At 37.2% G+C, this 11,954-nt stretch overlaps 2 protein-coding genes across 3 annotated transcripts; both read left to right on the plus strand.

Annotated features, from left to right (window-relative positions):
- Positions 1 to 3,361: 3,361 nt before the first annotated feature.
- Positions 3,362 to 8,259, plus strand: LOC130994632 (B-type cell cycle switch protein ccs52A-like). The gene is made up of 10 exons (XM_057919692.1): positions 3,362 to 3,989; positions 4,624 to 4,746; positions 4,826 to 4,930; positions 5,719 to 5,898; positions 6,013 to 6,075; positions 6,164 to 6,358; positions 6,801 to 6,902; positions 7,005 to 7,067; positions 7,187 to 7,255; positions 7,828 to 8,259. Exons 1-10 carry the CDS (start codon positions 3,501 to 3,503, stop codon positions 7,879 to 7,881), a joined length of 1,443 nt encoding a protein of 480 aa, XP_057775675.1. The 5' UTR covers positions 3,362 to 3,500; the 3' UTR covers positions 7,882 to 8,259.
- A 747-nt stretch (positions 8,260 to 9,006) lies between these two features.
- Positions 9,007 to 10,817, plus strand: LOC130994633 (uncharacterized). 2 transcript variants are annotated; one of them, XM_057919694.1, is made up of 2 exons: positions 9,007 to 10,426; positions 10,726 to 10,817. In XM_057919694.1, the coding sequence occupies exons 1-2, from the start codon at positions 9,412 to 9,414 to the stop codon at positions 10,761 to 10,763; spliced, it is 1,053 nt and encodes a 350-aa protein (XP_057775677.1). In that variant the 5' UTR covers positions 9,007 to 9,411; the 3' UTR covers positions 10,764 to 10,817. The 2 variants fall into 2 exon arrangements, with proteins under 2 accessions (XP_057775677.1, XP_057775676.1); XM_057919693.1 differs by having other exon boundaries at positions 9,008 to 10,447; positions 10,726 to 10,795.
- The last annotated feature ends 1,137 nt before the right edge of the window (positions 10,818 to 11,954 follow it).

An 11,954-nucleotide genomic window follows, 5' to 3' on the forward strand; every position in this document is an offset into this window, starting at 1 on the left:
GTGCAAGAGGTGAATGAAATGATGAAAAACTGAAATTTTAGTTTAGGAATTTAGTTAAATTTTGTGTTATTTGTATGAGTTCGTGTTGTTTTTATCATATAATTTATCATTGTATTATTTGAAAAATGATTAAAATGTTTTATTTCGAAATTTGTTATTCAATTATACTAGTTGAATTTGTTAGGGCAAACTGAAAGTCTATAGTTTTTTTGTTAGGCCATTTTTGTGGAACGAATGGTAGAAAATGATATATTTCACACCATTCGTCCCCAACATTTGCCACGACAAACCTTGGAACGAAATAGCTTATTGGTACAATTCGTCCCAACATTTGGTACGACAAACCTTGGAATGAATGGTATGAATCAAAATAAAATAACATTAAGTAACACAAATTTGAAACAACATTTTATTGATCTTCTTCATTTACAACACAAACAAGTATAAATTTCACAAAAATAACCCTAAATGGAGAACTATATATACAATGATTTTAAATGGGTACCATCGTCTGCACTGGTAAATCCTTATTCTATGCATGTATTATAGGGAAGACTAGATATAAACATCCCCGAACGGTGCGAAATGACATATTTCGTTTTATTCGTGGAAGGATCTATGAACAAACAGAATGGATGGTGTCAAAGGGTCCGTTTGGACCATCCATTCTTCCGGGTAACACAACAGATCTTAGACGGATGGTACAAATTTGTACCATTTCGTTCTAGAGCTTCTTAGATCTGCATTTGTATCTCATAATTCTCATAGATATAAAACTCCAGAAACTCGTAGTTCACCGAATTCTATAAAAAAAATTGTCGAATATAGAAACAGAAAAACTCGTTGGAGACACAGAGTAAAAAAAATAGAGTAAAAGTAGCGCGGCTCGATGACACGGTGGGAGGATGTTGACGGTTTCAGAGTGATGGCTACACGAGGAATGAATTAGAGTTGAGAAACAGAGTGAGAACAAGGAAAAGGGAAAGAGCCCATATTTTTTGTATGTACAAAAAAGAAGGATGATGATGATTCCGTGTGAAACAGTTAAAACAAACTACTCCCTCCGTCCCTAAAATAACTTCCTCTTTTTCCATTTTGGGACGTCCCCCAAATAACTTCCTCTTTCTTTCTTTCCATTTTTGGAAACCTACCCCACCACTAATAATACTTTATTTATTCTTACTTTTCACTTTTCACCACTCCCAATACTAATTATAACACTTCTCACAACTTCCAATAATAATTATATCACTTTTTCTCCACTATCAATACACTTTATAACTTTTTATTAAAACTCGTGCCGTCCCCAAAGAGGAAGCCATTTCAGGGACGGAGGGAGTATAATTTATTAAAATAAGTATTGAATGAATAATTATTGGTTTTCATTATTTCTAGTAATATTTCGCACCGTTGACACATTATGAATTTAGAGGTGGTCTTGGGTACACCCGGGTGTACCGTACATCCGAATTGACCCGTACCCAGATCCTTACCCGCATCTTGATCCAAATCCGCATCCTGACTCAAATCGTGTAAATGACACTATTCTGTTATACAAATGATACTGACCGTAATTGACACTATTCTGTTATACAAATGACAATGCATATAAATGACACTATAACATTGTAAATGATACTGTGTATAATTGACACTATTCAGAAATATAAATGAGACTTCCTGTACAAATCGTGTAAATGACACTATTCTGTTATACAAATGATACTGACCGTAATTGACACTATTCTGTTATACAAATGACAATGCATATAAATGACACTATAACATTGTAAATGATACTGTGTATAATTGATACTATTCAGAAATATAAATGAGACTTCCTGTAATTGACACTATAAGATTGTAAATGACACTATAATATTCTGAATAACACTATAAGATTGAAAATGACACTATAACATTTTACATTGTTACAGTGTCATTTATATAATTGAATAGTGTCAATTATAAGCAGTGTTATTTGTAAACTAAATTGTGTTATTTACACGATTTGAATTAGAATGCGAGTTTAGATTAGCATGCGGGTCAAATTTGTGTACGTGTCAGTCCAGATATATGATACACCCGAGTGTACATGAAATTTTGTGATGAATTAAAGATTTAACTAGCCAACAATTGTCACATTAGCCGTATGGTATGATATCTTCAATATGTGACATTTTACTATATTACAGTCTTCAGTTCACTATTGTCAAAGTATATCTTTCGTTCTTTTCTTTTTTGAAGAGTTGTCAATGTGTATCTAATGTGTTGAATGTCATGTTACTTGTATTAAAAATACATGTACAACATGACGCATAGTGGTATATATATGTAAAACATGTGATTGCAATAATAGTGTCAGAAACTAAATCTGAACATTAGCAAATCTGATTATATTTTGATTATTTTCCTCTGAAAATAAAACTAAAATGTATTAATGATGAATATCAGATATCACATTCATAATCGAAATCTGGGAAATCTAATTTCTAGATCACAATCTAATCAAAAGTTTTGGTTTTGGAGAAGTTAGCAAGTCAGTGTTTACTTTTGTGAAAGGTAATCTGCTCATAAAGCTTTTATATAATTAATTTATAATTATGCACATATTATTTGTAATATATCGATGGATGTTCATTATGATTCCTCGTTTTAAAGTTTATTACTATTTTACATTTCATAATTAGATATTTTGTCTTCCTTCAGGTCTTAATTATAATTATCTTTCATTTTTTTTAAATTTAATTATAACAAGTGTTGTGCATCACATCAACAACAAAGCTAGTCAAATACTAAAAAAAAAAACATATATTATATGCAAGCCAAGAAAATTGAAAATTATGGGTGTGCTATCTTAATGGTAAAATGCTTAATGTTTAAAGTTTGAGTCCATCCTTACACGATCCTTAAAATTTTATTTATTTGACAAAAAAATATAAAAAACCACATATATAAAAGTTAAATTGGGTTCAAATTACCAAACTTAATCACAAATATTTCTGTAAAAATTTATTTATCCAACTAAAACAAGAAAAAAGAAAATCACACGTATTAAATTTGGTTCAAATTGATTATCAAACTTAATCCCATATATTATTATAAAAATTTATTTATCCAATATAAAGAAAGAAAATAGAAAATCACACAAACATTCCTAAGTTAAATTGGGTTCAAATTACCAAAATTGATCCCATATTACCATTGTTGTGTAATTACTATCATAGTATCATTGTAATCTGTTTAGTCTCACACAAAAAAATAAAAAAAAATAGAAAAAAATAAACATTGTAGTCAGTTAACAGAGTTTGGCCAATTTTGGTGTGTATTATATTAACATTAACGCTTTATATTTACAGGTATACATTTATTCTCCCGCAGTAAATCTCTACTCTCACATATAATTCCCGGGAAAATCCAACCAATCTCCTCCACAAGCATACCCGATTCACCGCCGCGCCGCTGCCGCTGCCGCCGCCGCCCACGTGATCTCCGACCACATGGATTCCCCCAGCACGAGCACATTCTCCCCCGACACCAAAACTCCGCCGCCGAAGCTTCTCGGCGCCTCCTACCGCCGCCCCTCTTCCTCCCGCACAATTTACGGGGATCGCTTCATCCCCAGCCGCTCCTCTTCCAATTTCGCCCTCTTCAATCTGCCTAATTCCAGCTCCAATGCCTCTTCCGAAGATTCCAATTCGGCCTACATCAACCTCTTAAAGTCCGCCCTTTTCGGACCTGAATGCGTCAGCGGATTTCAGCCCTTGACGCCTGAGAAATCTGCCTCCGGTGGGAGATTTGGCGGCCGGAGTACCAGCAACGGTAGTGTTTTCCAGACTAGCCCTCCGAATTGCAATATTTTCAAGTACAAGACTGAAACGAGGAAATCTCTGCATTCCCTGTCGCCGTTTGGGTTCGATGATCAGCTCCCAGGGGTTCCTCACAGTCCTGTTAAGGCTCCCCGGAAAGTTCCTAGGTCTCCTTACAAGGTTGGATCTTACTTTTGTTTTGGCAAGGTGTTGAAGCTCCTTTCTTTTCTTTTCTCCTTTTCCTACCTTCTTCGTTTTCGTATTAGTTTAGTTTCTACACTCGATTTAGGAAATTGAATTATGATTCCTCATCTTAGGGTTTGGATTTTGTCATTGTCTAAGTTTTTGGCTTATATGTGACCTTTATTACGCAGTGTGTTTGATTTTCTATGGTCTTCAATTGTATGTGGTTGGTTCTCTATGTTGTATTGTGATTCTGATTATCGTTGAGTAGATTTCTTCCCTGAGAGGCGTCTACTTTTCATGATTGATAAGATACATTATTGAGTATTTTTATCCTCACTACTAGGATTTCTCCAATCTTACCTTTCAATAAGATATGAATCAAGCGAAATTAGCTCAAATGATAGAAATTATCAAGAGCATTGGGATATCCCAAAAGTTCCAATCCATCTTATTAAACAATGGATTAGTCTATACTATTTTAGTATTTTTTATCTATCTAGGCTGTTCCTCAAAAGTAAACTCCCTGGCCTCAGTGTTTTCTGGACAACGATTATGGTGAATTTGATTGCCTTGTTTTGCGAGTGTGCTTGCAATTTAAACTTCTCGAATTAATTTCCGTTTTGCATAGGTTCTGGATGCACCTGCTCTGCAAGATGATTTTTATCTTAACCTCGTCGATTGGTCTTCCCATAATGTGCTGGCTGTGGGACTGGGAAACTGTGTTTATCTGTGGCATGCTTCTAGCAGCAAGGTAAAGACTTTGTTCATTTGTTTTTTGGTCGGGTTGCCTTCATGAATGATGAGATTGGTCTTCTTGCATGTTTGTGCAGGTAGTGAAGTTGTGTGATTTAGGATCTGATGATAGCGTCTGTTCTGTTGGCTGGGCGCAACGCAATACACATCTTGCTGTTGGAACTAGCAATGGGAAACTCCAAGTATGTTTTGAAAATATTCCTGACCTGTTATTTGCTAAAAATTTCGATTCACCTTCAATGCCATTTCTTGGAATATTTTAGAATGCTGTTATCCACGTGGAGTTGTATAATATATACTATGTTGGAACACTTGTGTGAACGACAATACCTTTACCTTAAGGTCCAAATCCTGACTAGACTCTTTGTTTGATTTGGGATGTTGATGGTGCACATATTTATCGAGTAGCATTTAGCATCTCATACATGTACTGCTTTGTCTTTCGTATTTCTTTCTCTGATGAATGCTATACCCCATAATGAAACTCCGCAAGTGTTGGGTTGTCTAGTATTGGTGTAACTATGATTCGAATGATACTTGTAATCTCGCCCGCCTTTTCTTAAAATCCTAGCTCCAAACCTGATCATGAGGGATGTTTCATTAACAATAAGAGTGGCACACAAACATTTAGTTCCCTAGCTTTGTTTGCCTACATTTATGGAGGATGGCAAAGTTATACATTCGAAGTGCTGTTACCTTTGAAAACTTATCTCTATCTTAATGATGAGGAAATTGCAAGTTTCAGAATGGTACTAGCGTTGTATTGCATGGTTGTGACCACTCCTGTTTTAATTAAAGAAATTGATCTGTGGTGCATCCAACTCAAATGGTTCCACTGTACATGTAGTTAGTCTGCTATTAGCAGGCATGAACCAATCCGTGATTGTACTTTCTGAGCAGAATCTTATTCTTTGCCTCGGTGTTTTAATTGTTGAATCCTCATTATTGGAGTTGGATCATATGCTTGCAGCTGTGGGATGCCTCCCGTTGCAAGAGGATAAGAACTATGGACGGACATCGGATGCGAGTTGGAGCCCTAGCCTGGAGTTCATCCTCATTGTCTTCAGGAAGCCGCGACAAAAGTATTCTTCAGCGTGATATACGAGCTCGGGAAGATTACGTTAGCAAGTTAAGCGGACATAAATCAGAGGTATAGGCTCTTTGTATATTTTGCTTCAGGGCAGTAGCTCACACTATACAGAGTACTGTCCTACTCTGGATCTTGGGGGCTTGTGTTTTCTGATTCCTGGCAATTTTGGTTTAGGTTTGTGGATTGAAGTGGTCTTATGACAATCGAGAATTAGCATCAGGTGGAAATGATAATAGAGTAAGTAGTTACTTTTTCTTCCTTTCTCCGTACAATTGTTTATTGTTGTCAATAACTCAGTCATACCTTATATGGCTTTGCATTGTAGCTTTTCGTATGGAATCAACATTCGACCCAGCCCGTGCTAAAATTCTGTGAACACAGTGCTGCTGTAAAAGCAATTGCATGGTCGCCCCATCTTCATGGACTCCTTGCTTCTGGGGGTGGCACTGCTGACCGATGCATTCGTTTCTGGAATACAACTACTAATACACACCTAAGTTGCATGGATACTGGAAGTCAGGTAACCTGCTTGTTCTTCTTGTGATAGCTTCATATCATTATATCGTTTTACTTGTTTTATGATAGTCATCGCTCTTTGGTAAATCCTCTAGCATGTCATGAAACCTTGTGCTAGATAGCAACTACTACGACCTCCTGGTCTTAAAAAAATTTCACTTGACCTCAGTTCACTGAAGAATGGATGAATTTATTGATTTACTTCCATTTTTTTTTTTGTGATTTGAGCTGCTATCTGTGTTGGTTTGAATATGGGTTCATAGCTTTCAAGTACAGATCTCAATGCAATGACTTTAGCAGAGCTATTGCTTTGTGTTATCCTGCTTTAAGAAAGAAAGTATTTTATACGTTCAAGGAAAATTCTAACAAAGGAGGCTTTGAGCAACCGAAAGCTCTTATTCGTTGCTGTGAGAATTACACCCTGACTTGAAAGAATACTATTCCAGGTGTGCAATCTTGTGTGGTCGAAGAATGTCAATGAACTTGTGAGCACCCATGGCTACTCTCAAAACCAAATAATTGTGTGGAGATATCCTTCAATGTCAAAGGTAAGATAATCAAGCATGACAAAGAAAACGTGTTTCTGGAACTCAACTCTCTTCTTCATTTTATGTGATCACCTAATAAGTTCGAGTTAACTTTCAATGCAGTTGGCTACTCTAACAGGCCATACATACAGGGTACTCTACCTTGCCATTTCACCAGATGGGCAGGTATGTCGAGGAAAACCAGTAGTTTCTTGTTTTCGTTTCAGTGGTTCTCCTTTAACCAACCAAAGATGACATCATTCGTCACTAGTGATGCTCTTTTCTTATGCTGAATTTCTTTACAGACAATCGTAACAGGAGCAGGAGATGAAACACTTCGGTTCTGGAATGTTTTCCCTTCACCTAAATCTCAGGTGACTATTTTAATTTCTTCGTCATCATGAAACTTTCTAGCTTGGCTCTTTGAGCTTCAAACTTGATTAACCAAATCCTAGTGAAGAAATGCGGTGATGCTAATCCACATTTCTTCCACCAATATCACTAAAAAGTTGACATGCTGTACCTTTTCTAAGATTTTACTCATAAATTTCAGGGTTATTTTTAAATTATAGCCAACTTGACTCCTTGGTGATTTTTTAGCCAGAACTGAAATATTACCGATATACTAGCTTTTATTTATTTTCGTTGTTCACTTAATAGCCCAAGTCAAAAAAATTGGCCAATCTTAAGCCGATGTGTCTTCAAGAAACAAGCATAAAAACCAATTATATGCCTACAAACAACTTGAAATGCTTTTTTAAATGCTGAAAAACCAACAAAAACTCTCTTAAGTGAACAATGGAGATAAATATAGCCTATATTTGTACTATATTTAAGTTTTGGACTATAATTATATAGAATAACCCTAAATTTTAGTTCTACTTATATCTTTGCTGATAGCTTAGCTGATGGTGTCTAATAATTGCAAATACCTACTGTTATGTAGAACACTGAAAGTGAAATCGGGGCATCATCTCTTGGAAGGACGCAAATTCGCTGATCCTCTGTGGTGTATGACTCTGCATTGTCATCCTATTTATTCTTTTTTGCGCTGCTCACAACGAATGTTACGGCTCCTAACACAGCAACGCGAGGCAACGATGACTTGGGAGACGACACAGACCTGAGGAAGATTTGCAGAAGGTTACAAATACCAGCTGATTGTTCTCGCAATCAAGCAAAATTTGGTAAATATCTTATGTTTCTTTGTAGAGACATGACTAAGTGTATAGGAGTTGCTATATGCTGCTTATAACATTTGGTTGAAGAGATGTCTAAGCATAAGATGTTTCCGGCTCCCTATTTATTTTATTGTAAATAGTTATTCTTCGAGTTGAGGAGATCGTTTATCAATGAAATACTCCCTCGTTTTTCTTTAGGTGTCCTATTAAGAAATGAATTTGTCATTAAATAAATGTTTCACTTCAAAATTCCATGATAAAATGATGCATAACTCCCTTTTGAACTTTTTTAATGACAAATCCTTTACATTTTCAATTTGTCATGCAATATTTAAAGGTAAAAAGATAAAAATTATCCAATTTTTTAGTATGTGTATTTTGACTTTTATTTTCGTTGTCTGAGTAATAGATTAATTAATTATATATATCAGTAAATTTAAATTAATTAATGAATAATACGATAAGTAATTAAATAAACACAAAATTTTTTGTACAACTTGTTGTACCATACGATAGGATAACGCAAGGAAGACATATACTAAAAGGGTTGTAAACAAAGCGAGTCAAGTCAAATACTAGCAGGCTCGAGCTCGGGTTTAAATATTCGAGTGTTCAAGCTCGATTTGAGCTTCTATCTCATTTATTGAGTTTGGCTTGTCGCCCACTTACCAAGCTCGAACTTGATTTGAGCTCGGTTCGTGTGATACTCGATAATGTTGAATTCGAGTTTGAGTTTGAACTCAACTCGTTAGATGTTCATATATATACATGCTATTCGAGCTCGAACTCTTTAAAAATCTAGGAAAAACTTCTAAATTAATATGTTACTAGAGATTAAGTTCGACTCGTTTAAGGTTTGTTATGAATAGTAATAAGTATCCCACATTGGTTTAGTGTTCCTAGTTGTGATAGTTCTCTTACATATAAATATGTACTCTCATCTCCAATATAAATATACCTTCCTTCTTCTTCTTCAATATGTTTTATATCTTTATTCTCTACATGGTATCAGAGCATGTTAGATACCTGATAATTTTTTCTACTGTACGTATTTATGAATAGTACTGTACGTATTTATGAATAGTACTGTACGTATTTATGAATAGTTTTTTTTTTTTTTCTATTCCTATAAGTATGCTCTGTGGTTGCAGCATTGTCTGATCTTCCACATCAGAAAATTTTTTCTTCTTTGTTTTCCTTCATATCTCCGGCCGTCCTTCTCTCCGGCTGGCACTACTATTGCTGCTCGGGTCTCCCCGTCGCACAGCCTCCCTCTCTAGCTTTTGTTCTCAGCCACCGCTGCTGTCTATTCTCTATATAGGGTTTGAGTTTTCTAATCCTTTTACATCATGTCTGATTCAAAATCCGCTGCCCTAGGAACCACCATAAAATTGAATGGTTCCAATTATCTTCTCTGGTCTCGTGCCTTTCTATTGTTCTTAGGCTCTCAGAAAAAGAAAACACATGTTCTAAGTGATCCAGTTGCTTCTACGGATCTCAAATATGATGCCTGGAGTGCCGACGATTGTGCTGTCATGACTTGGCTTTTGAATAGTCTTGAAGACTCGGTTAGTAAGAATATCATGTTCTTAGAAACTGCTAAGGCCATGTGGGATACATTGCGGCAGATGTATTCCAATGACAAGAACGTATCTCGTGTCTTCGAGTTATATGAGAAACTTTTCTCTCATACTCAGTCTGGCCAAACAGTTAATGACTATTTCTCTACACTCAAGGGACTTGCTGATGAAATTCTTGTTTATCATCCACTATCCTGTTCTGTCACTCAGCGGGCCACACAGTGGGAAGAGTTCATGGTTGCCAAATTCTTATCAGGTTTGGATGCTAATCTCCGACCAGTTCGTGACAGCCTGTTATCAAGTGATAATGTTCCATCATTATCCAATGCCTTATCTCGTGTGTTGCGGGTTTCCACTGGTCGTACCGATGATGCTACTTCACCTAATTCTTCTGCCATGGCTGCTCGCGGTCAGAATTCTCATGTTAGTACTTCTTTTTCGCCCTCCAGCCAGGTTGTTCAGAATCAAAATTATGCTCACGGTCAAAATTCTTACGGTGGTCGTGGTCGTGGCCGTAGTGGTGAACGAGGTCGTGGCCGAGGTCGCGGTTCTGATCGTTATTGTGAGTATTGCCACCGAACCAACCACACGTCTGAAAATTGTTGGAAAACCTTTGGCAAACCAGGTCGGGCTCATACAGTTGTTCCTGATCCTCAGTCTTCCTCCAGTGATGATACGGTCTCGCTCTCACGGGCTCAATACGACAAACTGATCCAATCCATCAATTTGTCATCTGGTACTGCTCCATCTACTAGTGCAGCCTCTCCTATAGTTGCTTCTGCAGGTGCGTTTTCCGTGTCTCATGGTAAGTCTTGGTTGGTAGATTCTGGAGCCTCTGTCCATATTACTGGTACTAAATCTCTTTTGACATCTTTTACTCCTTCATCCTTACCTTCTGTCCGTGTCGCTGATGGCACCTATTCTTTGGTGACGGGGAGTGGTGTTGTCCGTCCTACTCCTCAATTAACTCTTGACAATGTCATGTTTGCTTCTAAATTTTCCGTTAGCTTATTATCGGTTAGTCAACTTACCAAAACTCACAATTGTTCTGTCACTTTTTTTCCTACCTTTGTTACCTTTCAGGATCTGCAGACGAAGAGGACGATTGGTGGAGGACATGAGCGTGACGGGGTTTACTACTTGGATTCTGGTATTCCTACACCTTCGCGTGCTCTCTGTGCCACCGTGACTCCATATCAGTGGCATTGTCGCCTTGGTCATCCGTCGCCGTCTAGTCTTCGCAGTTTAATTCCTACTTCGTCTGTTGAATTTCAATGTGAGTCTTGTGAGTTGGGCAAGCACCATCGCACATCTTTTCCTTCTAGAATTGATAAACGTAGTTCTTTTGCTTTTGAGCTTGTTCATTGTGATGTTTGGGGTCAGAGTCGAGTTGAGTCTAGAGGGGGTTTCAGATATTTTATGGTCTTGGTTGATGATTATTCGCGTATGACATGGGTGTATTTGCTCAAACAGAGAACTGGAGTCCCTGCTATACTAAGCTCTTTTTATCATGAAATAAAAACTCAATATTCTGTCAATTTGCGTATTCTTCGCACTGATAATGCTCTTGAATTCACTCAAAAATCTATTTCATCTTTTTGTGATTCTCGTGGCATAATTCATCAAACTTCCTGCTCACATACTTCCCAACAAAATGGAGTTGCAGAACGAAAACACCGTCATATTTTGGATGTTGCTCGTACTCTTATGTCTCATATGCGGGTTCCTAAGTGGTTATGGGGTGATGCTGTTCTTACGGCATGTTTTCTCATTAATAGAATGCCTTCTAGTGTGCTTCATGGAGATATTCCTTTTTCGTATCTTCATCCTGACAAACCTCTTTACCCCGTCCCTCCTCGCATTTTTGGGTGTGTTTGTTTTGTTCATAATCTAAGTCCTGGGTTAGATAAGTTATCTCCTCGTTCTATTAAGTGTGTTTTTCTCGGGTATTCTAGAACACAAAAAGGGTATAGATGTCTTGACCCTCTTACCAAACGTCACTATGTCTGTGCCGATGTCACCTTCTTTGAATCTCTTCCATTTTTTCCTCATACTAGCACTACGTCTCCAAATAAGTTACACTCTGCTCCTTTGCCTATACCGGCGATAGTTTCTCCTCCTACTCAACCCTTACAAGTGTATGCCCGTCGTCCTCGTCCCGCAACAGTTACAGAGACTGTTGCTGAACCGGCCTCATGTTCTCCACCCGAGTTATCTTCTTCTGCAGATTCTGAGGATGACCAACCTGCCAACACAGATGACTTACCTATCGCTATACGCAAAGGTAAACGTACTTGTACCACTCGCCATCC

The sequence above is a fragment of the Salvia miltiorrhiza genome, chromosome 7 (assembly GCF_028751815.1).
Source record: "Salvia miltiorrhiza cultivar Shanhuang (shh) chromosome 7, IMPLAD_Smil_shh, whole genome shotgun sequence".
NCBI classification, from domain to species: Eukaryota; Viridiplantae; Streptophyta; class Magnoliopsida; order Lamiales; family Lamiaceae; genus Salvia; species Salvia miltiorrhiza.